Source organism: Monodelphis domestica, chromosome 2, assembly GCF_027887165.1.
Source record: "Monodelphis domestica isolate mMonDom1 chromosome 2, mMonDom1.pri, whole genome shotgun sequence".
NCBI lineage: Eukaryota > Metazoa > Chordata > Mammalia > Didelphimorphia > Didelphidae > Monodelphis > Monodelphis domestica.
Genome location: NC_077228.1, coordinates 42,318,508 through 42,346,031, shown reverse-complemented (window position 1 = coordinate 42,346,031; position 27,524 = coordinate 42,318,508). Strand labels below are relative to the sequence as shown.

Here is a 27,524-nt window from a genome sequence, read left to right as displayed (position 1 = left end):
GACAGTTTTCTTCACTGCGCCATCCCTGCTGTTATTTGTCACTTTAATACAATCCCTGCATGTTTTTCCCTCTCTCTGCTGGCAAAAGTTATAGCTGCCCTGTTTGTTCTTTTTGTACAGTCGCCTGGCTGTATCCTCTAGGGTCCTCCTTTTCTCAGTTAATGGTTTTTAGACCTGCCCCAGAGGTGAAAAACATCACACTGGGCTGTGAGAGCAAAGGATGCTTGCTGAGTTGGGTTAGGAGCCAGTTAGCTTTATTGTTATTCAACAAACCACATGGAAGAGATACAAATTAGAATAATGTCTACTATTCCCCTATACTGTGTGAGAGGTTTGTAAAATTGCATTATAAGACTTCTTTCTTGGGGGCCAGCAGCTCTCCCTGACTGCATGTTGGTACACACTTTACTCGCCTTCACATCTGCCAATTTCTTCATTTAACATTGTCTGAGAAAGACCTTTGCTTACCTTCCGGATGCCTTTACAGGCCTACTTCACGGTTTTCAGAGGGGTCTAAAAGGACAAAGGTGCTCCCCAGCATTGTGATCATCTCACCTCCATATGCAGTTGTAATAGTGAAAGAAAAGTAATGTATAAGAGGCCTTTCCTTTCTAACTGCCCACTCTCTTCAAACCCTTTCCTTCTGTCTTAGAATTGAAAGCAGAAGCGCTAAGAGCTAGGAAATGGGGGTGAAATGACTTGCCAAGTATCCCACAGCCAGGAAGTATTAGAGGTCACATTTGAACCCTGGACCTCTTCTCTCCAGGCCTGGCTCTCCATCTACTAAGCCACTAGCTACTCCTGTCCAGTTTAAGTATAGGGGATGCATAAAAACAGTCTTCATTTTTGATGCCTTTTATTAGAGAACAACAGTGGTGGCTATGGTGTACAAGGTTGCTATATTTTGAAGCTGTTCTGCCTGTAGAAGATAGTAGGCTTGGCTCTGCCGTCCACTTGGCTACTGTGTTTTTAGTACTCTTTTAGCAAATTCTCCATTTTTATAAGGCTAGTCTGTAGTTATGGGTTCAGTTTCTTAAAGTTCACTTTGCTTTGTTCCATAGCCTCAAACTATTCCCCATAGCCCCTGTCAGCTATGTCTCATAATGTAAATTGTTTGATTAGCTTGGCAAATAAAATTCTTCTGTGTACAAAGCACTATTCTTGTACTAAAGATACAGAGATGTAAAGTCACATTGTCCCTGACCTCAAGGAGTTTGTATTCTAAGGAGAAGAAGGTAAATGCCAGATAATTGGGGGAGTGGGGGCTGCACAAAGTGCTCTAGGACAGTTTAATAATAGAAGGGATGTTTTCAGTGGCAGGGATCAGGATTGGCTTCATGGAGGCTTAACTTGGAAGGCAAAGAAGCATTTTTAGAGATAGAGATGAATTCATTCCAGGGTTGGAGGATGACCTTAAATCAGGGATTATTGAATAGAAATCCAATTGGCAATAAGGTAACTGGCCACTATGGATAAAAAGATGAATGGATCAGTTTAAAATCACCACCACTAGTAGAAAATACCTTTAGTGAACTTACTGTGTTTAATGATAATTCGTGAGTGTTAGTACCTTTCATTTTATTTTAGTTTGGACCACCATTTTATTAAAAGAAGTAGGCATAGGGCAGCTTGGTGACTCAGTGAATAGAGAGGGAAGCCAGGAGATGAGAGGTCTTGGGTTCAAATATGACTAAGGATATTAAATAGCTGTGTGGCCCTGGGCAAGCCATAACCAATTGCCCAGCCCTTACCTCTCATCTGACTTGGAACCAATATTTAGTATTGATTCTAATACAGAAGGCAAAAGTTAAAAAAAAAGAAATAGATATATGCATGGCCAAATAATAGACCACTAGGAGTATAAGACCTCTCTGTCATCATGGAAAAATTGTCAAAGCTAAGTCCTAAAGAATTTCAGTCAAATTAATTGAAAATTAGGTAACCAAAGTCAAGAAGACAGTGTCAATGTTGCCTGTGGCAGAAAAATGTAAAAATCTAGGACAAGATATCTTAAATATAAAATTATGAAGATTTGAAGTTTGAAGGGACCTTAGAACTATTCCAAAACCTTGTTTTAAAAGTGAGGTAAATGGAACATGGAAGATTTATGGTTTAGCTATATCTTCTTTAAAGTCACATTTTTTCTCATAACCCTAATTTCCTATTGATTCCCATACCAGGAGAAAATGTCTCCCATTTTTATTAGTCAGAAAGTCAGAAGTCTTCCTACATAGATAACAACACACAGAAGATGATTGGAAATATAGACATTGCAACTCTACTGTGGGAGCAGTAGCATTGACTGAAAAGAAAGTCTGTAATCTTCCCTTGTTCAGGCATCACCAACATCAGCTTAAAACTTTTATCACCTACCATTCCCTTTTATCACATATAATTATGAGGAAGGTAGAAGGATTGCACAACTGATTGTGGTCATCGTATGAGCTCCAAAATTACCTTCCATAAATCAGGGATTGAGAAACATGTAGCCACCAGCTCTGATGTTTTCAGTTGTGTCAGTTAGATTCCATTAAACAAAATCCACCAGTAGAGATATAATGCAGCTCATTCTGCCCAACGTGTAGAAGACTTTCTTTTGTTTCTTAATTGAACTGTTCCATAAATAATTATAACAGATGTGTGATCAATACTTTACTCTTTCCTCCCATAGTAAATCCAATCATGAATGCCAAAGGATATAGCAGACATCCAAACCACTATTGCTTAGGTCTTAAGAACCAAAAAAAAATAAAAAAAGACTTTCTCTCCATACTTTTCTCAGGGGTCTTTGTACAACCCTAAGCTGCCTCTAGTGTTGCCTACCAAGCATGTCAAAACAAGTAGGTCATGTTCTTTCATAGCAAATTAATTTCCCAAAGGAGAAAAGGACTGTGTTTTGTAGCCCTTGAACAGAGTATTATAGCAATAAATGTATCAAGTGGGGAGGTATTTCTGTATTTCCATTGTGCTTATTGGGAAGATTATTATTGGTAATATATTTTAATATTATATGTTTGGGAGACATGTTGTATAAAGTAGCTATGACAATAATTTCCTTCCCTGATTTTTTTTTAAGATTGGTGCCCTTATAGGAAAAACCTCCTGTCTGCTCCAAATATGTATAAAGCTTGAATCTAGTATTGTTACCTAAATGAAGTTGGGGATGGGCTATATTGATTCTCTGTTTCCTTCTTTTGAGATTGGGTTTTTTGCCAAAGGACTTAAAAATACAGTTGTACTTGGGAACGCTATGACAACTTTTTCCACAGGAAAAAAAAAGACCTTTTAGCTTGGCCTCCTCACATTTAGTGTATTATACCATAAAATGCTATTAAAAATCTATCATATGAAAAATAAAATGTACAACTTCATTCTGTTAGATTTAGTAGTAGTCTGTCATTAGTGATAGCTCTGAAATGAAAAAATATGGGTTTATGCAAATCTTTGCAATGCTCATTTTACTCCCTCTGATCATAGACCAAACTGAAGAATGTTGTTCTGTAACCCAGGATTAGTGTGGCTCAGAGCTAAAGAAGTGAGACTGAATATTTTTATTGAGGTGACTAAAGTTGTTTTGAATGATCTTGAAACTTAAATAAAAGGATTACACTGGTTGGATAATCCACAAGTATATGTGGTTCTAGATTAGAACTCTCCTGATAAAACTGTTTTATGTTATGTGTGTGTACATATCTTCTCCCAAAGAATCATCTTGTGGATGTTTGCTCTTCTGATTAGCACAGTCAGAAGTTTAAAATGCCTAAAATTTTTTGGTTACATCATGTCTGTATGTATGTATGCATGTACCAAATACAAGTTACATCTTCTATTCGATGTGCCCGAGAAGTCCCAGAGCTCTTAAAGAAGGTATTTGGGACCGGAAGATTTTGCTGAATCCCTGACATTGACACTGACCGTCACAAATCAGCCAATCAGGTGATGATAAATGCCTCCTCTGTTCTGGGCATTGTGCTAGTCTGTAAATGAATGAAGATGTCTATATCGCTATAAGAAAGTATTGTTCTAGGCAGCTGGGTAACAGTGGATAGGAATACTGAACCTGGAATTCTCAAGAAGGAGAAATCAAGAGGACCAGAGTTCACATCTTGCCTCTGGCACTTGCCAACAAGCCAAGGCTCTTGGCCTCTTTCAGTGTCTAGCACCCACCTCTCAAGGTTGTTGTGAAGATCTAGGCAGATAACATAACATGTGCTTTGCACACCTTAAAGCACTATATAAATATTTTCAGTTATTAAACTGTAATAGTGTATATTGACCTCATTATTGCTCTGTTGCTAAATACCAGTGATGAACTCTCGGTTACATGAGGATCAGTCATCATTGGTGAAAAGAGTTTCTATCACAGACATGATTGCATGCATTAAGTCATAAATTCGGCCCAAAGAAAGATTCTGTGATTGAGATTCAGTGTAGTAGAGGAGGAAACATCATGGTCAGGAGAGCCCCCGATTGGAATCTCACCCTTGGCACCTACCATGTGATCACAGGTGAAACCTGGAGACCTATTTCCTCATCTGTAAATTGAGAAACTATGTAAATTTCAGTTATTTTTATTATTTTTGTTATTATTTGTATACATAAAGGGAGCACATATAAACATTTTTTTCATATTTATTTAACACTTTTGATTTAATGGAATCAACACATTCTCATTGTCATTTGGCAAAGAACAAGTAGACAGTTCTGAGAGGTGCATGGTGTGATCCAATTCAGGTAGAGATAATTGATGTGGGTGTTTGAATGTGTGTAGCATTAACAGCACTAGCATAGGGGTCATGTAACTTTCTAAGTAGGCATCAATTGCATAGAGTGAGAAATGATTCTGGGAAAGGAGGAGGAGGCCACCATGGACAGCTCCTGGGATGTTGGGCTTTTTGCTCACTTCTCTCCTTCCCTTGTGTGCTTCTTAGGGAATAATTCTGTCCTCCCCGCCTGCCTGGGTCTGACTTCTGGTACTAACAGTGCAGGACAGTGTAGTTTTTTGACTCTTCTTAAAAATCCTATCAGAGATATTTTAAGTTCTTTTATGTAGGCAGTCAGCATTATTAAGAACTTAGAATGGCACTCTGCTAGGAACCAAAGAACAAAAACTTGTCCTTCCCTCAAGGAACTTCTGTTCCTTGGTGTAGACAATGTACAAATAACTGTATACAGTTTAACAAGTCACAGATCTGCTGGGTCATTGCTGTCTAGGAGGCCTAGTCAAAAAGACCTTATTTTAAATCCAGCTTCAGATACTCACTAGCTCTGTGACCTTGGGTAATTCACTTAACCCTCTCTCTGCCTCAGTTTCCTTATCTGTAAAATGGGGATAATGAGAGTATCAAATAAGATGATGATTGTAAAGTACTTAGTATAGAATAAGTGCTCTATAAATATTAACTATTAACTTTTATTATTATTATTATGGCTTTCCGCTGACGTGATAAATACTCCATTAATCATCAGCAAAGTACTTAGTGACCCTTTTCCTGGTCTCCCTCCTTCACCTATTCCTTCCTCCTTCCTTCCTTCCTTCCTTCCTTCCTTCCTTCCTTCCTTCCTTCCTTCCTTCCTTCCTTCCTTCCTTCCTTCCTTCCTTCCTTCCTTCCTTCTTTCCTTCCTTCCTTCCTTCTTTCCTTCCTTCCTTCCTTCTTTCCTTCCTTCCTTCCTTCCTTCCTTCCTTCTTTCCTTCCTTCCTTCTTTCCTTCCTTCCTTCCTTCCTCTCTTCTCTTTCCCTCCCTTCCTTCCTTTCTCCCTTCCTCCCCTCTTTCTTATCTTCCTCCCTCTCTCCCTTTCTGTCTTCCTTTCTTTTTTGAGGAGTAGCATGTGTATTCTTGAATAACTCAGGGATTAGGAATAAAGAGAAGAAATCATGGGATCTGTACAATGCCTTCATTTTACCAAGGCAGAATTAACATGACTTGACAACTAATCAACAAACATTTATTTAGAACAAATATTTAATAAGCGCCTAAACTAACAAGATGTAATCAGGTTTCAGCAGGACTAAGCTAATGGTGGTACCAGTCAAAGAAACAACATGAGAATTAGAAGGAGAAACATCTTTTAGGAGAGGTTTGGATATGTTGCATTTGAAGCAAATTTGGATATTCTGAGTATCTTTAGGCAGATATAAAGATTAAAAAAAACTTAGAAAACACGATATATCTTTGAATAAAAAGTTCATTAGAGAATATAAATGTCTTTGTTAGAAGAGGGAACACAGAAACCACCTGGAAATGGTCCAAAGATCCTTGTAGTAGCAACAATTGGGAAGAAATTAATTGACCACTTTTATTGTGAAAGGAAAGAATGTTTAGTGACCCCTAAGATCTAAAGATAGGGATGAAGAAAAAACATTTTAATAGGTTCAAGTCATTGATCAATACAATTAGTAGATAATCTTTGGTAATATAATAATTCACTTTTTTGGTAAAAATGTTTCATGGTCTCAGTAGTGATCCTCTTGTTCTCCTTTACCAGGTCATCATTTCCCCATCCTCTAATATTGCCCAGTGCCCTGGGTGCCATTTCTTCACTCTTGTTACCACCTGTTTTAGCATCCTTGTTCATTCTTGTGATTTCACTTATTACCTCTATGTGAATGAATAACATACTTATTTCCAACTGCCTACCATCACTTGGAATGTCCAGAAACTCAAGTCATCAAACACTTATTAAGCTCCTTCTGTGTGCCAGGCACTGAGCTAAACATTGGGATTACAAAGGTAAAATTTTCCTGACTTTTGAGGCATTTGTGGTCTAATTCAGGAAACAACACCAGAAATTCTGTACAAGCAAGGGATATACAGGATAAATTTAATATACTCAACAGAGAGAAAGTACTATTGTTAAGGGGTGGGATAAAGTCTTCTTGTGGAAGTTGGAATTTTAGCTGAAACTTACTTGAAGAAAACTGGAGAGGAAGATGAGGAGTGAGAGAATTCCAGGCATGGGGGAGGAGCAGTGAAAATAAATAGAACTGGGAGATGGAAGATCTTGTAATAAATGACAAGAAAGCCAGTGTTATAACATGGAATATATGGAATTGAAAAGGGTATAGGAAGATTGGAAAGGTATAAGGGAACCAGGTTATTGAGGCCTTTATATTTGATTCTGGAGGTAATAGGAAGCCATTGGGATTTATTAAAATGGGGTGAAATATTCAGACCTGTACTGTAGGAAGATTAATTTGAGAGCTGAGTGATGACTGGATTAGAGTAGGGAGAGACCTTCCTTAGTCAGGGAGGGGTAATGAAGGCTACTACAGTAGTCCAGGTATGAGGGGATGGAGATCGGCATCAGAGTGATTTCAGGGTCAGAGAAGAGTAGGGGGCTTATATCAGAAATGTTATGATAGTAGAAATGGCAAGCTTTGGCAACAAATTGGAAAAAGAGAATAAGTGAGAGACAGTGAAGAGTCAAAGACCCAAGTTGTAAGTGGTAGTGTCTGGGAGGATTCTGTTGCCTCTGACAATAACAGAGAAGTTCCTAAGGGAGGGAGGTTTGGGATAGAAAAATGAGTTTTGGAGCATGGAGAAGAGGAATAAGAGAAGGATGAAATTCTGTTGAAATTCTTTCCTTTTTTAAAGACCAACCCAGGAGTCTTTTTCTCCATGATTCTCCTGCCTCCAGTTCTTTCCACTTTATGGAATCTCCATAACAATCTTCCATCTATTCACATATTCAAAAATGCATTTTAATAAAGATTATAAGCTCCTTCAAGGTTAAGATTAAGTCATGTTTCATCAGGTTATATTCATCAGGAAATATATATATATATATATATATATATTTCATCAGCATAATACCTTACTGGAAATATTTTCATCAACTTCATACTTAAATTTTTAAATATTCTCATTCAGTAGAAGAATGAGCACATTCCTACTTTTGCTTTCTATTCTCTGTCACACTATATTTAGCTATTAGCCTGCTCACTCTATCTTACTCAAGCAAGTAAAGAAAGACTAAAGATCTAAGTATACCAGAGGGCTGTTCAGATTGATAAAACCTTGAAAGTGTATCTTATTTAAGAACTTCATATTTTAAAATGCTCATCAATAAAAAGCATAACCTGCTTGATAGTAAGTAAACTATAACTTGTATTCCTTTGTTATAGATATCTCAGGGACATAAAAAGTTATATTAGTGCATATTGAATTGCTATAGTTGAATTGCTATAGTATAATTATAATCATTTTCCTATCAGGTGCCATAGTAGTTTAAAAGTATATTTCAAAACATTTCTCCAGTCGGACAAAGCTAAAAAATAAATTTTGTCCATTTTAAGATTTTTATTTTACTTGATTCAAATAGTGGATTCCTCATAAGTTGTCTTGTACATTACATTATTTATTTCATCATGTAGAATGTAATCCTATTAAAAGGCAGGCTTCTTTTACTTTTATAATTGTATTTCCAATGCTTAGCATAGTGCTTGGCACATAGTAGACAACTAATTAATTCCTGTTCATTAAAGTACTCTTAACTTTGAAGGAGTATGTATATATAGAAAAAAATTATTTGTGCAACTAAATGTACAAGTGACAGAGAAGGATTTAAAAATAAGAACAGGTAGAGTTAGATCCCATGGAGGTTCTTTATGATTTCTGAAGTTGGGAAAACTTAAATAATTATTCATTCACTAATAGCCAGCTGTTTAACTGGGTTCAAGTTATCAGGGAGTAGCCCTATTACAGAACTGATTCTTGTCTTCCTAGCTGTCTTTTGGGGATTAAAGCAATCGAAAGTTTTATAATTTAATTGACTTGACATTATTTTCATTGAAGTGAGTTCAAAAGTCTAATCAGTAAAAATATGGTTTTTGAGCATTTTTTGGTCATTTTTACTCCTTTAAGTTAGATTGCTAAATTTTCACGTTCTCAATAACCCTTGTAAAATAAAAGTCCACAAGCTAGTTCTTAATTTTTATTGTCTAAAATTTTTATAATTCCCTAAAGATTCAAATCATGAACGACTCCCAAGTGTGTGGGAGAGAGAGAGAGAGAGAGAGAGAGAGAGAGAGAGAGAGAGAGAGAGAGAGAGAGAGAGAGAGAGAGAGAGAGAGAGAGAGAGAATGAATGAATCTTGGTTCTTCATCTCCTGAGCTCCTGCACCACACCAACAACTGCCTGCCGGATGTCTCCCTCAGAGATAGGCATCTCAGAGTCAACATGCTCAAAACAGAGCTCTCTTTGCCCCTTCACTAACCCTCTTCCTAATAATAAACCCTATATTATATATATATATATATATACATATATATATATAAAAAACCCCTAAACTTCCTAATAATAATGGGAGTTTACATGTATATAGCACATTAAAAGTTTATGGAGAACTTAAAAAAATATATTATCACATTTGAACCTGTTTACAACCTTGTGACAACAGCTAGGTCAGGATTAGTGAGAACAATGAATCCCTTGAAGTGGTTCCATCATTCATATTGGCATTGCATATTTCCACTGGGCTGGAACCAAAGACTATGGTTATGACTTCAAGTAGTATGAATGAGAATTCATGCAACAACTCCAGTGAATTCATTATTTGAACTAATTGGACCTATCTATGATAGATAAAAATAATAATAGCTAATGTGCATTTATATAACAAATTCAGGTTTGGAAGTCACTATAAATATTGTCAAGTGCTTAATAAATGCTTGTTGACTCTCATCTGTGTGCTTTTATATACAGGCTGCCTTTCCATTCCTGGCTGCACTTTCTTCTCACCACCACTTTTAAAAAAACAAAACAACTCTTAGCTTCTGTCTTAGAATCAATACTGAGTATCAGATCCAAAGCAGAAGAGCAGTAAGCTCTAGGCGATTTGTGTTAAGTGGCTTGCCCCAGGTCACTCAGCTAGGAAGTGTCTGAGGCCAGACTTGAATCCAGAGCTCCACATTTCTGGGCCTGACTGTCTACTGAGTCATCTACCCCTTAAATCTACATTCTTAAATCCTTAGCTTCCTTCAAGATTCATGCTTAGGTGTTGCTTGTGGGGTTGCTGACTCCTTTTTCCTTTATCCTCTTAATTAATACTCATATCTTCTTGAGATAAATAGAGTATTTTTCAGTTGTTTTTTATCTCTAGCACCCAGCAATGTATTGCTCATAGTAGGTAGTTAATTAGTGCTTGTTGAACTGTTCAGTTGAATCAATTAATAATGAACCTGCATCTATCATTGAAAGCAGTGAGATATTAAAATTCCATGCATGCCTAGACTATTTTGCAGGTTAGAACTACTTTACATTGAAGAACAATACAAATAATTTTCCTTCGTATAGTTTTTCATAATGGCACTGTTTTCAGCCCTTCATCAAACATGAGCAGAATATGATGAACTCTCACCATTTGGAATAGGATGGAACGTGTTGACACTAGATTTAGAGTATAGTCACATCATGATTTTGGGGCTCCCCAAGAGATAATGCTTCCCACTCCCCCATCTATCATAATTTCTCCCCAATCTACATTTTATTGTGAACAGCTCCGTGCCTATTAACATCCACTGACATTGAATGACTTATCCCTTCATACTTCTATTTATTTTACTTTATTCTTCGTAGAGATATAAATTGCATGTCTCAACATAGCCCCTTTGATAGTTAAGTATTGCCTGTGTCAAGGGTCTTTTCAAAGACCTTGCTAATCTTGATATCTGTAGGAAACATCAATTTTCAGGCATAAAATAGCTTCAGTGAAGCTAGTGAAGAGGTAGAGTGTTGCAAGCATTTGTCCGACTTGGGAGATGCCACAGAATTAAGTTTACTGTTGTAAAAGAATAAACATAGAAAAACAAAGGGTAGGATTTAGAGAGTTAGAAGAAACCTTCATAGAAGAAGGAAGCTAATGTTCTCTGAGTTAAAGTGACTTGTTCATGCTCTTTAGTGAATCAACTAGATGTATTTAAAGTCTAGAGTCCCAACCCTCACATCTGTCCTCTTACCCCACTGTTTTTTGTTTTGTTTTGTTTTCATCAAAGCCATCTTTTACTCCTTCAAGGATCCTGACTCTCTTTCTAGACATCTCCCGGACGTAAGTCCTGGAACATGTTCTCATCTCCATCACTCAGAGGCTATACATTTTTTTAAAATTTAGAACTAGCTTTAACCCTGCTTTGTTTATAATCTGTGGCTTCAAGATGAAGAAACATTACTTCAAAATTTGAAGTATTGAGAATCAATTGCCTATATTCCATTTTTGATGATTAATATCAATAAAGTTGATAACTCATAGAGACCCTAGACATTCAAGAAACTCCAAAGCAACTCTAGTAAAAGAATGCATACCAACTTGAATAAAAGGAATTAGAACCAATGAAAACGAACCTACTGTAAGTACGTGTCTTATTGAAAACACCATCACTGTTTTTTGTGTTTGTCACTTAATTATCAGCATGATCTTATTTTTTTGTTTACCTTGAAGGCACATTGATTAGGTAAATGACAGTAGGATCATAGATTTAGAATTGGAAGGCATGTTTTTGAGTTTATCTACACCAAACCTCCTAATTTTATAGACAAGTTAAAATATAAACATACTGAGGGGAAGAAATTGATTTGAACCAAAGTCATGATACTGACCAAGTATTCTTTTCCCACTACATCATCCCCTCATATACCAGGGGAGGGGGAGTGCTCCTAATGTTGTCCAAGGATGTGGGAGCTTTTATTGTAACAGAAGTCAAACCCTTAGCAAACCAGTCAAGAGTTTACAAATGTGGTAATAAGGTTATTAAAGCATTCAAGGTCTATTACTTATTATATTTTTTCTTTTGTGGAAATAAAGTAAAATTTTCCTCTGAGTCTCTAATAAAAGAGCTTTCACTTTACTATGCTGACTTTTCTAAGTTTCCACATTCATATAGTTCATATAATTCATATAGTTATGTAATGTATGTGAAAAGACAGTGAACAAAGACACTATATTAGTGAGGATTTAATAATTACTCTGATTTTAACACTGAACATAATATTATGTTATTTAAAGAAAAGATCCAAATTCTACAATAGAGCAAAAGTACATTAAAAAAAAATAAACCAAGAATAGTGATCAATTTTGACAGATGTGTATATCTTTGAGGACCATGTGTCAGGTTTTTGGTTTTTTTTAACCACATTAGTTACCATAAGTTCTCAGTAAACAGAGATAGGGATTTTCTGTTTTATGATTTTTATTTATTTATATTATATTATTATTATATTATATTAATTATTTATACTTTTGATCCACATGTTGGATGCATAGTTCTTAAATTATCATTTTGAAAATATTTATTAAAATATGTGCAATTTTATAAGCAGATGAAGGAATTATAAAAAAAGTTTTAAATTGCAGTTGACCTTTAGTCATACGTCCACCAAAATGTAAATTGGTTTATTCAGTTGTAAAACCTCACATAATTTTTTTTCAATCCCTCATTTCAGATAAATGGGCAAGACTAGATTCTGAATCATCCATTGAGAGTTACATGAATCGTTTAAAGGCAATTTCACGCCCATCTGGGCTGCTCTAGGAGGGGCTCCTGTCTGTCAGCTGCCACCAACGTTGCTTTGTCCCTTTAGTGGAAAAGCAGTTTGTGTAGCTGTAACAACAGAACTGTCTCATGCAGTAAATATTTTGAGGAGTTTAGAAAAAAAATTTTTTATTGTATATCTACTGTTCTTTGACACACTCGATACATACTTGCTGAATAGAATCATTATGGCCCCAACTCCAAAAAGCAGATAGTTAATGATACTATCACAGTGTTTTCTCTTGAAGAACCATTCACAGATCACTATAGATTGAAATCTAAGCCTTGTGAAGTAACAGGTCAATGAGCTAGTATTCAAAAATCCCTCTCCTGAATTACAGTGAAGTTACTGAATTTCAGCATCCTTAGAAGATGTTTATTATTCAAGTGGACCAGTAGCTGCTTCTTTTCAAAGTGGAAATTGATGAGGTTAGGTCAGTAATTTATGGATAGAATTTTCCTAGGAAATTATACTGAGAATGGATTTTATAGCCTTTTCCTCTAGGCTTAGATATGTATTCAGTTCTCCAATGAACATGAGAGACATTTAAGAAATGCCCAAATTGATGTAGGTAAACGTCATTTTAACAAGAACTTTAAAATTTTGATTCCTTCCGCCCTACTCCCCCCCCCCCTCCCATTTTTGACACTAACTAGTTGTCTGAGAGTGAGCAATCACTTTTCCCTTCTGGGCCTGTTTTCCTCATCAGCAGAATGAACTGCTTAGCATGGATGATGCCTAAAGTCTTTGCCAACTTGTGAAGGGGAAGGAAAGGGAACATGTATTTGTTAAACACCTACTGTGTGTTAACCATTTTATCAGTATTTCATTTGATCCTTACAACAACCCTAGGAGGCAGGTGCTATTATTATCCCCATTTTGCAGTTGAGGAAATGGAGGTAGGCAGAGGTTAGTGACTTGCCCAGGGTCAAACAGCTAGGACGTGACTGAATTTGAACTCAGGTCTTTGACTCCAGGCTCAAAGCTCTGTCCACTGTACCATCTAGCTGCTGCTTCTCCAGCATTTATCATTTAGAATATTTCAGTCCAGTTATTCTAAGCTCTGATGGGAAGAAAGATGAACTGTACAGCTCTGCGAGAGAGACCAGACTTGGCATTTGAGAATACTTGTTTAATTGGGTTGAGACAATTGGAAAATGTCATATCCCCATTGTAATCAGGTGCCAAAACAGAGAGAACAGGCAGCAGTTTGAATTAGGTGGAGAAGTTGAAGGAACAAACCAGCCAGGCCTGGACCAGCAAACTTTCTAGGCATCCATAGAACACATCTGATCCTTTCCACCATCGCCAACCACAGATCATTGAACCAAATTCAGCCGATCCCCCTTCTACCCTTTTTCTTCCCTTCCCTAGTGTTTGCTTGTAGGAATCAGATTCCCTTCATATGAAGTAAGTTTATTTTCTCTTTCTTTCTCCAGAGCCTAGCCCAGGACCTGGTTCATTATAGCTCTTAGTAAATGTTTATTAACATCCAAAACCAAAGTTTGGAGTGATGGTGTGGCTTCTTCTCCTAGACCCTAAAGGGCACATTTACATTTGTAGTCAAACCAAAGGGCCATTAAATCATCATCAATCAACCTAGACATCTTTGTTCCCATTCTCTCTCCAGTGGCCCTCTGATCTCATGGACACAGCTCCTCCCTCCAACCTACAGATGACCACCCTGCCTGCCCCTCTGTATCTTTGCATGTTCCCCTCTTCTGCCCCACCCCCCAAAATTACAGTGCAAACCCTAAAAAACCTTTGCCATTAACATTAACCTGTTTTGTTTTCAAATTCACAGTGCACATTCCTTGTTTTGTGTTCTATGCTGACTCGTTGCCCTTGTGTGTTAAAGAACAATTTCAAGTTTGAGAAATTGTTTGTTCATGTGAAGTGGTTTCTGGGGGCCCAAGAAGGCTTTCTGGGTACATTTTACTTGAATATTCTCTTTTCACTTGAAGGCTTGTGCTTGGCATTTGCACATATGTCTTCAGAGGTGGTTCTGAAGCTCGGAACTTTGGTTAATGAGTGAAATTACAGGGGATTCTCAGAATGCTAGGGAACATGCAGAAAAGCCCCAAATACTATGTACTGGAAGTGAACAGGCAAAAATACTATCGACACCTGCTTCATTGGTCTTCTCAGTTTAGATGGAGGGAAATTGTGCTCCAGGATATGCCTATCTTATTGTCTGTAAGACTTACTTTTTCACCAATGAAACAGTTTCTTTATATTTCCCCTTCTATTTTTTTATTTCCCCCTTACAAAATTATCTACCAAAAAAAAAGAACAAAGTTATTCGGGACAATTTTTTTTAACTTTTTAGTCGTTTATTATGTGTGCCCCAGAAGATCATTTTAATATCATATTTTTTCTCTTATTAAAGTTTATTTAATTAATTAAGAATGTTTTTCCATGGTTACATGATTCATGTTCTTTCCCTCCATTCCTCCCACCCCCCTCCCATGAGTTTTCCACTGGGTTTTACATGTGTCATTGATCAAGACCTATTTCCATGTTATTGATATTTGCAATAGAGTGATTGTCTACATCCCCAGTCATATCCCCATTGAAACATGTTCTACTCCCACAGTTCTTTCTCATAAGTCCCTCAGAATTGTCCTTAATCATTGCTTTGCTGCTAGTAGAAAAGTCCATTACATTCAATTGTGCCATGTGTGTCTGTCTCTGTGTACAACGTTCTCCTGGTTCTGCTCCTCTCACTCTGCATCACTTCCTGGAGGTCGTTCCAGTTCACATGGAATCCCTCCAGTTCATTATTCCTTTGAGCACAATAGTATTCCATCACCAACATGTACCACAATTAGTTCTGCCATGAATATTCTTGTACAAGTCTTTTTCTTTATTATCTCTTTGGTTGGATCAAAGGGCAGGCAGTCTTTTAAAGGCCATTGGGCATAGTTCCAAATTGCCTTCCAGAATGGTTGGATCAGTTCACAACTCCACCAGCATTGCATTAGTGTTCCACTTATGTCATATCCCCACCAACATTTATTACTTTCCTTTGCTGTCATGTTAGCCAGCCTTCTAGGTGTTATGTGGTATCTCAGAGTTGTTTTGATTTGCATTTCTTTAATTATAAGAGATTTAGAACACTTTTTTATGTGCTTGTTGATTGTTTTTATTTCTTTATCTGAAAACTGCCTATTCATGTCCCTTGCCCATTTATCAATTGGAGAAGGCTTGATGTTTTGTACAATTGATTTAACTCTTTGTAAATAGACCTTTGTCAGAGGGTTTTGTTATAAAGAATTTTTCCCCAATTTGTTGCTTCCCTTCTAATTTTGGTTGCATTGGTTTTGTTTGTACAAAACCTTTTTAATTTAATGTAATCAAAATTATTCATTTTAAATTTTATAATATTCTCTGTCTCTTGCTTGGTCTTAAAATATTTCCTTTCCCATATATCTGACAGGTAAACTATTCTATGTTCACCTATTTTACTTATAGTTTCCTACTTTATATTTAGGTCATTTACCCATTCTGAATTTATCTTGGTATGGTGTGTGAGATGTTGATATAGACGTATCTCTCCCATACTGTTTTCTAATTTTCCCACAGTTTTTGTCAAACAATCAGTTCTTGTCCTAAAAGCTGGGATCTTTGGGTTTATTGTACACTATCTTGCTGTGGTTATTTACCCCAAGTCTCTGCCATTGATTCTCCCTTCTGTCTCTTAGCTAGTACCATATTGTTTTGATGATCACTGCTTTAGAGTACAGTTTAAGATCTGGTACTGCTAGGCCTATAGGGGAAATTCTGAAGCCTATCTAGGATCTTGGAACATCCCAGCCACTTAGTAAATTCCATGGAATGTTCCCTACACAATTGATGTTATTCACCAGCAGCATAATTGTCTTTGGTATGAAAGGGTGTTGTCTGTCTTTTACCAAATCACTGACAAAAGTGTTAATCAATACAGTGTTAAGCTCAGAAAACTGACTCACATAACTAGAGTTAGACAGAACACTCAGTTTGGCTTTAGATAAACTTGAATTCAGATCCTCCCCTCCTACTCTCTACTTGTGTTATGACCTTGATCAAACTCTTAACCACTTGGAGCTATAGTTGCCTCACCTGCAAAATGAGGGGGTTGAATTATATGTCTTTGAATTTCATTCCTCCTCTAAATCTGTGATACTATGGGTCTTAGTCACTTAACCTTACTAGACTTCAATTTTGTCTTATAAAATGACTTGTTTGGGTGCCTTTCCAACACTAAATGTGTTATGCTATTATCATAAGTCATCAAAGCATTACTAGTTGGTTACTCTTTGAATCTGACATTCACTTAAATTATACTATCAACTGCTCACATTTTCCTTTTAAAACAAAAAATATATTTATTCTAAACTGAACAAATACTAAATAAAATGAGCATCTCCATACACACAGTAAAATAGAAGAGAATTTTATGTGAAACTAGGACTCTGTTTCAGGCTTTCCTCTCCCTTGTTCTTAGATAACTTGATTACTTCTTCTCAAAGTTCTCTTTTTATCCATCAGAGGCAGACAATTAGTGCTTTCTTTTCAGTGAGGATCATAGACTTAAAATGGGAAGAGGCCTTAAGAGTCATCAGTTCCAACCCCATCATTTTATAGATGAGGAATTGTAAAACACAGAGAATGTCTATGGTCACCCAGCTAGTAATAGTAAGTACCTGGTGGGACAGAGAGAATTCAAATCCAGATCTTTTCAACTCTAAACTCAGGGAAATATTCACTACATCATTTTGCCCCTTTATCATAGAAATTTCCTTTTATTGGTTTCTCTGAGTTTTGAAGGATGAAATTACTGTTAAGCCAATTTAAAAAAATTATTGTCCTGCTTGAGGCAGATAGAGAACTCTAGCATATATCTGGATAATTGATATCTTCCATTACTACTGTAACATGCCTCTAACCACACACACAATTATTTCCCAAATTTCTTATCTCTTTCTTCATTCTTTCTGGTTCTAGTTGATATTGTTTCTCTTTCTACCTCCAGTAGTTACCATGCAAATGCATTCTACCATGCTCCCTCTCTTGGATTTCTCTCTTCTTAGTATGCAATGGTATTTATTCTCCCTCTCACCACCACAATCCCAGCTATCTTTTAACTTCCCTCTTTCTTTTGAAAAATGCTTATTCTACCCAATCTTAGTGGCCTGTGAAGTTTGATTTACCTCCTTATTTTAGGATTTCAGCTTTATCTTGTGGCACACATTTTGTACATTTGTCTATAAACATTGTAAGCCATGGACTTTATTACTTATTACTATCTGTTGTCCTGATTTCGTTTCCTTTGAACTTCTTGGTTTATTTCTTGGTTTGAACTTCTTTGATTATTCTTGCTAAACACTAACCACTCTCTGTGGTATCAGGTTTGGCTTTTTAATATTTGCGCTAATGTCTCACCCTTTTCATTTTAAAGCCCATTTGATTAGATGATTTGTACAGGATTTTTAAAGAGATACAAAATCCAAGGACTTGGCTTAGAACATCATTCTACTTTAAGAAGATGCATTGCTTAATTGTTCCACCTCCTCAGTGCTATCATCTTCCCTTTCTTACTTTGCACTAAATCCTACTGTTGCACACATTTTTTTCAAATGACCAAAAACTTAGTCCACGTCTGTTTTCTGTTGCAGAAAGGGCTATTGCAAGGCATGAAGTGCGCGAAATTGAACAGCGGCATACGATGGATGGTCCTCGGCCAGATGCAGCTTTGGATGAAGAGGAAGACATGGTGATCATTTATAACAGAGTCCCTAAAACGGCAAGCACTTCCTTTACCAACATCGCCTATGACCTGTGTGCAAAGAATAAATACCACGTCCTCCACATCAACACCACCAAGAATAACCCGGTGATGTCCCTGCAAGACCAGGTGAGTCCTGGGGGCCTGCCCTTTGGTCTAAGCCTTCTCGAGGGTTTAGTGCCCGGCGCAACGCTTCGGGGGCGTCTCTTTTGGAGGAAAACTGCATTTCCTAACGCGAGGGCCTTAAGGACAAGGACTGGGCCCTGCACCCAGGGCTATGGCAGGAGTTCAGTAAATGTTTGTTGAATGAATGAATGAACGGTTTTCTTTTAAGTATAAGAGCAGGGCAATCCCCCAATTATATGGCCCTCAGTAAAGCGGCGTGCTGTTTGCCAGCACCAAAATAGAGGGTATGTCATGAACCCGTCCTCTTCCACAAACACGATTTAGCACCCCGGGGTAGCAGGCCCTGTGCCGGGCGCTGGGGATACAGAGACGGAAAGATGACACGGACTCCGGCTTCCAGGAGCTTTCTGCCAAGTGAGAGAACCTGTGAAAGCCCCTCGCCCACCCGAGGTGTTCTGTCAACGCCGCGCGTCGCGCCATTCTTAGCCTCCGTTACTCTTCGCCCCCTCGGTGCCGCGTTCTCGGCACGGCCTCCTCATCCACGTCACGTCACGGCGATGGTGCTGCGCTCGCTCGGCGGCCGCCCCCTGCCCGCTGCTCTCGATGCCCTTTGAGAGTTGTTGCAGCTGCCAGGGCTGAGGAAGGTGGGGAGGCCTCCCCAAAGCCAGCGGCCGCCGCTCCTCAGACAGCCAGATCCCTGCCTGACAGCGTGCAAAGGTTGAAGTAGCCCTTCCTTGAAGAATACGCGCCGTGTACCATTCACTCCCTCGAGCGGTGTCCGACACTTCAGTATCCCATTTCGGGTTTTCTTGGCAACGATACTGACCTGGTTTGTTCTCCATTCCCTTTTCCAGCACGTTTGACAGATAAGGAAACTGAGGCAAACAGGGTGAAGTGACTTGTCCAAGTACACTCTCCACACGACTAAAAAGTCTCTGAGGTCAGATTCGAATTCAAGTCTCCCTGCGCCACCGAGCTGCCCTAGGGTACCTGTATAGAAGATTCCAGGTACCCATTAGGACCCAGTGTGTCTCTGTCCTCCTCCATCTCAGGCCATCTTTTAGTCATTCCCATGAATGTTTGACCAAAGCTTCCAGCGGGCAAGAATCGATCTTTTTACTTCTTCGTGTCTATAGAATCATAAAATCTCACAGACGGGGTCCAAAGGGCCGTCCAGCTCAGCCCATCCCTCCGCAGGAATCCACTCCTTCCGCCCTAAAGGTTGCATTGAATTATGGGAAACCTGTTGTATGGGGAAGTGTTTGTTGAGGGCTGGAAGGGCTTGCTTTAAGAAAGACTTCACACAGCGTCCAGGGACAAAGGCAGGTTAGACAGAGATCTAGTCAGCCGTCTCAGGGGAAATGCAAACCGCCTTCTTAGCAGCAAACTCAATTAGCATGCAGAGGGCTTTCAGGGACCAAATAAGGAAAATAAATAAAAATGATCCACTCCAGCGCTGGAGAGGAGGGGAAGAAACACTTCTACGGTGGGTGAAGCAAATGGGGGCATTCTTCCTGGCGTTCTCATGGTGGCAGGAACTCCCTGTGCCAGGGCAGGCGGCCATCCTCCTGGGACTTCACTCTTAGAATTTAGAGGATTGCCCAGGACAGAGGGGGCCCACAGCACCCCACCAATCCAGCTGAAATGAAGTGGGCAGGATAAATAAAAATACCATAAAATAGACAATGCCACCGTTTGAGAGGAATTCATTCTGTGGCCCCCTGGAGCCTCCAGTAGGGCTTAGTGGCCCCCATTTCTGTTTGTGTTTGACCCCCTTGAAGTTCAGTGACTTGCCCAGGGTCACGCAGCCAGTACGGGGCAGCGCCGGGTCTCTGGGCCTCCTACCGCACTGCCTTCTTTTCCTAGAATGCTTTTTTTAGCCCTTAACTCTCCGACTTAGGATCAGCACTGAGTGTGGTGCCAAGGCCGGAGAGGGGCTCGCAGACACTCGGGAGGTGTCTGAGGCCATTCGCCTCCCGTCCCCAGGCCTGGCTCTCCGCTGAGCCCCCAGCTGCCCTTCCTGCAGTCCGCTCAGAGGCAGGCGGGCAGGAATTTTAGAACGTTGTCTTTGAACGGGCTCCCCGCAGCCAGGGGTCTGGTCACTGGGCTTAGTAAGAGGCCCCTCTGAGTGGGCCTCTGTCAGCGCAGGATGAACCATGATCCCACGCTCAGGCAGACGCCGGCGGGGGAGCTCGGCCGGGCGCCTCGCCTGTGCCTGGTGTTCTCGGCTGCGTCACCAACATCTCCCGCCCCCACAAGCCCGGTCCGGGGCTCCTGGACGTTCTGGCCCATCTTCATCCCTGCCCCGCCCCATGTTCTGCATCCCAGCGGGGTGAGGGCAGCCATTCCCTCTGAGCGTACCATGACAGGCATTGCGTTTTCCTCATTTAGTGAGGGGGGGTGCTTACCCCAAAGTGATGGGATCCAGTGGCATCCCTACGCCTAGGGGGTGTTGGGGGGGTCTTGAAAACGGTCCTTTAGATGGCTTCTAGGCATGCTTTATGCGATGTCAAGAGCTAAAGATAAATTAAGCAATTTCTCTGGACACAGAAATGGTGCAAGGATCACGCTCTTCAGAGACTTGCTTTCCTACCCCAAAGCAATCCTTCAAGCAGTCTACCATTATCATCCACCCTACCCCCCCCTTTTTTTGGAGTGACATTAGTAAAAGTGAAATATAGTTAAACTACTATTTTCTAAGGTCTAACTGGTGATCCAGTAGTGAACTTATTCACCCCAGGGAGCAGCCTACTTGAGATTTTTAGCAAAAAATATTTTTAACCCATTTTTTTGTTGTTATTCAGTCTTTTTTCAGTTGTACCCGAGTCTTTGTGACCCCATTTGGGGTTTTCGTCTCCTGCTTATTTTACAGATTAGGCATTAAGGCAAACGGGGCTAAATGGCATGTCCAGGGTCACACAGCTAAGACATGTCCGAGGCCAGATTTGAACTCAAGGAGATGAGTCTTCTTGACTCCAGGCCTGACACTTTCTCCCTTTTAGACACTTAGCTGCCCTGTAGCCAACTAGGTGGTGCAAATGATCCAGTTGGATACAAAGAGAGGAAGTTGCATCTATGTTTTCGATCCCCATCCCCTAGCGCAGTGCCTTCTTCGCAATAGATGCTCCATAAATAGTTGTTATTCTACAGATGTGGAATAGTTGATCTGGAATCTTGAAATATTGTGCACAGCTTGGATAATGGACATTCTGGGTTTATTTTAGGGCAGCATCTCCATGGTCTTCATGTTATGTTCTTCCATCATTGTGAGTTCTCATAAAGTGTAAAGGAATGTCAGTTTGGATTTCTGTTGGTTATTCTTAAGTTTCAAAAAGGAAAATGTGGCCCAAAAGACCTTTTTAGTTTGTCCTATTTCCTTTGAGCAGTTGGGTATGATGGAAAGGACTCTGGACTTGTTCAAGAAACCAGCCGCTGGTCTTGATTAGTTGTGTGATCGTGGACAAGTGATTGAATTTCTCTTAGTTCCCTCATTGGCAGAATAATAAAATGCTATTTACTGCACATGGTTATCATGTGCAAAATGTTTTCTGATCCTCAGAGTTCTTGCTCTATGACCCTCCCGCACCTTCCCATCCATTTCGAACTCTGTCGCTCTGTCCTCTAGAAGGCTAAAATCCAGACCATTTGAGGCCATCTTCATCCATGCTGGCATGATGATTCATCTAACCCACTGTGCTCCTTGTCTACTGATTGACTCACCCTAATTTTATTGCATTTTCGCATGTAAGACTTATTATTTTGGTCATTTTTATTTCATGTCCAACCCTTTGCTCCTCTATTTGGAATTTTCTTGAGAGATCCTGGAATGGTTTGCCATTTCCGTCTCCATTTTGTTTTATGGTGAGAAAGACAGGATGAATTACTTTTTTAGGATCACATAGTTAGTAAGGGTCTGAGGTCAGATTTGAACTCAGAAAGATGAATCTTCCTGACTCCGGGCCTGGGCCTGGCACTCGGGGCACTCTGGCACCACCTCGCTGCCCCCAAACACACTTCATCAAAGTTGTAGAGGAACTATTAGTAGAGATCAGTCCCCATTCTTAGGACATTTTACTGTCTTTGACAAACACCTAAAGGATTGCGGTCCAGAATTTTACCTGGCTCTCCTGTCTGTATAGAACTAAAAATGTCCCTATCCTTTACCAGCTTTCAGGATTGGTTTGAATTAGCCACGCCAGAAAACAGCTCTTGGGCATTTTAATATCCAAAAGAAAATGCTTCCTCCAGACTTTTTTGTTAACAGTTAAATCTAAAATACAGCATCTTATCAGATTTTTGCCAGACATCTCAGGAATCAAGATACACACAAATAGGAAATGTATGGCTGCTATAGTAAAGCCTACCCATATTCTACAAAAGGAGGTTTTTCAAGCAGCTGGATTCAGGATCTAGAGGAATTAAGTATGGGAGCAGCTGGGTGGATCAGCGGATAGAGAGGCCCAGAGTCAGGACGCCCTGGGTTCAAATCTAGCCTCACACACTTCCTAGCTGTGTATCCCTGGGCACGTCACTTAATCCCTTTTGCCTAGCTCTACCATCCTGCCTTAGAACCAATAATTGGTATTGATTCTTTTTTTTTTTTTAAACCCGTACCTTCTGTCTTGGAGTCAATACAGTGTATTGGCTCTAAGGCAGAAGAGGGGTAAGGGCTAGGCAATGGGGGTCAAGTGACTTGCCCAGGGTCACACACCTGGGAAGTGTCTGAGGTCAGATTTGAACCCAGGACCTCCCATCTCTAGGCCTGACTCTCAATTCACTGAGCTACTCAGCTGCCCCCTAATTGGTATTGATTCTAAGACAAGATATGGGTTTGTTTTTTAAAAGAGGGATAAAGTATTGTTAGATGTATCACGTAGTGCAGATGCTGCAGATTGTTGCCTACAATCAGAATGTCTCAAATGTCTGGTTCACCCTTGTCTCTGCTGGCTGGAATTACTTTTTTTGGAAAACTGGATGGGGAGGCCAAAAAAACCCAAAGCAGTGGGCAAAGGGGAAATTCTATTTCTAAAAGCCAGATTTCAAATAGAGTAAATTAAAAAATAATAATGTAACAAAAATATTTTTAAATTGTCAAATTATTTAGAAACTGAGCGGAAAGTAAGAGTTGAGAGCTTTTACACTTAACTTCTGCCATATTCAAGAGAATTGATTTTTAATTATTGGGAAGTATGATCCAAAATGCATTAAAGGACAGAAAAAAAAATGAGTAGTGTTGCTGTTGGGTGGCCTTGGGCTGGTCCTCACTTTCCTCATCTGGGAAAGCAGGACAACAGGCTGGATCAACCCAGAGGTCTGTTCCAGGGCATTGATGACCTTATTTATTCACAATCAGGTTTTTGGAGCATAAGCCTTCAGGATTCCACACCTATCAATTCCACCCCAGGTTTGGGGCAGGTTGAGATAGGTACCCACTTTCTTGGCGTGGGAGAATTTACGGGGTTCCCTTTGTAGACCATCTGAGGGGGTGAAGAGCTCAGTGAACAGTTGGTCAGAGGAATAAGCATGCCCGCATGGATGAAGATGGCCTCAAATGGTCTGTGGTTGTAGCCTTCTGACAGTTCAAAATGGAAGTGAAGGCGTGGGAGGGTCAGCCTGCTGGGGCAGATCATCCTCGGAGAGTATGGCGCTCCTCCTGTGCTCAGAGTGCTTGCAGGGGAGAAAGGAAACATGGCTGGTATTGTCAGGCCTTGGAGACCATCATGCAGGGCCTCCAGAGAGACGTTCTCCCTACTCACTTCTTCAGCGCCTGACTGTGAGCCTGGGAAGGGAAGCATCTCACCAGAGGCAGCCAGGAGTAAGGGGGGCCAGAATGGAGAGTCACCCCTCTTGTCTTCCCTCATTGGCTGCTTCCCTTTCATCTAGGCCACCTGAAAGTCAGGAGGGGGATGGTTTGCTTGATGAAAATTTATCAGAGAAGTTCCAAAGTGGAGCAGATTGGAGCAAAGGCTTCTTGGGCAGGAAGAGAATAGAGTTTGTTCTGGCCTCAAAGACGGATGGCATCTTGGTGGTGGAGAGCACCACAGCCTTCATTTCACAGCGGTTTAATCTGTCATGGTCTGCCCAGAAAAACAGCTTCTGTGTCCTCCTCATAGGATTCAACAGCCTGTGCTTCTTCCTTTCATTTGTTTAGCTCCAAAGTTATCTGTTCTCTTCATTCTATTGCAAATATTAGTAATACGGAAATAGATTTTGAACAATGATACATGGATAACCCAGTGGAATTGCTTGTCAGCTAAGGAGGGGAGAGTGAAGAGAGGAGGGAAAGAACATGAATCGTGTAACTGCGGAAAAATATTCTAAATAAATAAATTAATAAAAATTTAATTAAAAATTTTTAAATTAAAAAGAACAAGAATATATAGAAAAAGAAACAATTTATTGAAAGAGAAAAGAACAATTGTTCAAGAAGTACATTTCATATTCCAATAAAACATTAAAAAAAAAAGAACAAAGTTTTCATCTGTTCTTGCCACTTTTCTGCTGAAGTAAAGGGAATCTGTCTTTGTACCCTCCATGAGAAGGATGTGTATGTGGGGGGGAAACAGTATAATCTTTCCTTTTAATTCTCTTTTTAATATCCTCAACCCAGCTATCACTCAGACATTTGAATGTAAGTTCAATGTTTCCTATTAATTGTAAGCTTTTCCTTTTAGCAGCATCTGTTCAGACAATTAAGAAGCAAATGGATTGTCCTGTCTCAAACATTCTTTAGGTCTTCCTTTAAATTTTGCTCGCTTTTCCTTCTTACATAAAGGAACTCTCTTTTCTTGCTCAATCGTATGCTATAAAGCAGTTTTATAACAAGCCACACCAGGAATGTTTATTTTAAGTAAATGAAAGAGTAGGAGTGAGTGGAATAGAGGAGATAGTAATTACCCAAGTTAATAGTAGTACTCATTCAATAGCTAGTAATTAGCCAATTGGAATTTGGCCAGGGTAGCCTGGCTGACATTCCTACCCTTTTAGGTGGTCAGAATGAGGTTTTTTTGTTTTTGTTGTTTAACTTAAGTCATCAGAATTTTAAGTTGAATCTCATTTAAATAATGTGTTCTAGGCTCCGGGACAACACTTTCTAGTTCTTTCTAGAGTATTGGTTCAGGTCTGTCCCAACTAATACAGAAATTATAAGCAGCTACTCCTGCTCTGCCTGGTTTCCCTAAAGGACTCCTGCCTGATTACTTGCTGCTCTGGCTTAGCTCTAGTTATAAAGTCTGACAAAATCACTACTTACAATGGTTCTGCTCTAGGCTAGCCATAAAAACATCTCTTTTCATGGACCTTAGCTAACAACCCCTTCTGGAGCATCTTTTTTTACAACCTATCTCAATCATGGCATGAAAGTTCCTTTTGAATCAAAGCATTGTTAACTTTCTTCCTCTCGAGCCAATATTTCCAGTATCTTCTGTTTCCTCAATTTCATCTAGTAAGTCATTTAGCATTTTACAATCTCTACTCTGTGCTGGCACTGTGCTAAATACTAGAGAAACAGGCAAAAACCAGCCCCTGTTTCAAGGACCTCACAGCCTAACGAGGGAGACAACGGCAAACAACCCAAGAAGTATGCAGAATTAATTGGAGATCATTACAGAGAGAAAACACTCACTATTAAAGGGGACCTGACAAAAATTCTTGTACAAGGTGGGATTTTAATGCTTTAAAGTTTGACACTTTAAACCTTAGGGAAGCAAGGAGAGAGGTGGGAAGGGAGAGAATTCCAAGCATGTGATATAACCTTTGAAAACATCTCAAGTTAGAAAATGGGGTGTCTTGTGCTAGGAATGACCTGGAGGCCAATGTCACTGGGTTGATGAGTATATAGTAGAAAATAAGGCATAAGAAAACTGGAAATGTAGAAAGAAGTCAGGTTTTGAAGGGTGTTAAAAGTAAAACCTAGGATTTTATATTCAGGTCTCAAAGCAATAGGAACTTTCTGGAGTTTATTGAATCTCAGAGGGTTACACTGTCAAACCTGCCTTTTAGGAAATGGCAGCCTAGTAGAGGATGGACTTATGCAGGAAGAAATTTGGGGCAAGGAAACAAACTGGCAGACGATTATAGTAAATCTTATTTTCTTCTACTCATCTACCCCAATCCCCTTTTGAGAAAGCAAGAAAACGCAAACTTTTGCTTGAAACATGTATAATCAAGCAAAACAAATTCTCATGCTAGCATATCCCCAAATTTCTGAATCTCTTAACCCATCACTTCACCTATCAGGAACTGTGTGGTATGTTTCATTTTAAGTCCTCTATAATTTTAGTTGACTATTGTTTTGATCATAATTAGTCTTTCAAAATTGTTTCTCTAAAGTATTGTTATTGATTGTATAAATTCTCCTTGTTTTGCTCACTTCACTCTGCATCAGTTCAAAGAAGTATTCCTGGATTTCTCTGAAATCATCGCCTCCATCATTTCTAAATAGCACAATGGTATTCCATCATATACATATACCATAACTTTTTCAGCTATTCAGTGGAAACACTTCAGTTTACAATCATTTGTCACCACAAATAGACATGCTACAAATATTTTTGTACCTGTATGATCTTTTCCACTTTCTTTGATCTCTTTGGTTTATAGACCCAGTAGTGAATCCAAGGGTATGTATAGTTTAATAGATTTATAATCACAATTCCAAATTATAGAATGGCAAGAACAGTTCACAGTTCTACCAACAGTGCATCAATCAATATACCTGTTTACCCCCAATTCCTTAGGATTTGTTATTTTCTATTTTTGTCAACTTTGCCAATATGAGAGTATGAGTTGTTTTAATTTGCATTTCTCTCATTTTTTTTTATTCAGAGCATTTTTTATATAGGGCTTGATAGCTTGGATTTCTTTCTCTAAAAATTACCTCTTCACATTCTTTAACCATTTATCAACTGGATTTTATTTGTATAAAGTTGAATCAGTTCCCCATGGATCTTAGAATTTAAATCTTTTCAGAGAAACTTGTTTTAATAGTTTTTCCCCCCATTTGTTTTCTTCTCTTCTAATTTTAGCTGTATTGGTTTTGTGTGTACAAAACCTTTTAAATTTTACACAGTCAGAATTATTCTGTTTACTTTCTGTGATTCTTT

General features: G+C 39.2%; 1 protein-coding gene across 3 annotated transcripts in view; it reads left to right on the top strand.

The window, feature by feature from the left end:
* Nucleotides 1–27,524, top strand: part of HS2ST1 (heparan sulfate 2-O-sulfotransferase 1) — a 214,239-nt gene that overhangs the window by 154,892 nt on the left and 31,823 nt on the right. For all 3 annotated transcript variants that reach the window (XM_056815385.1, XM_007480568.3, XM_001362226.4), the window contains exon 2: nt 18,185–18,423. In XM_056815385.1, the coding sequence (XP_056671363.1) occupies nt 18,235–18,423 (189 nt within the window). In that variant the 5' untranslated portion in view covers nt 18,185–18,234. The remainder of the gene's footprint in view (nt 1–18,184; nt 18,424–27,524) is intronic.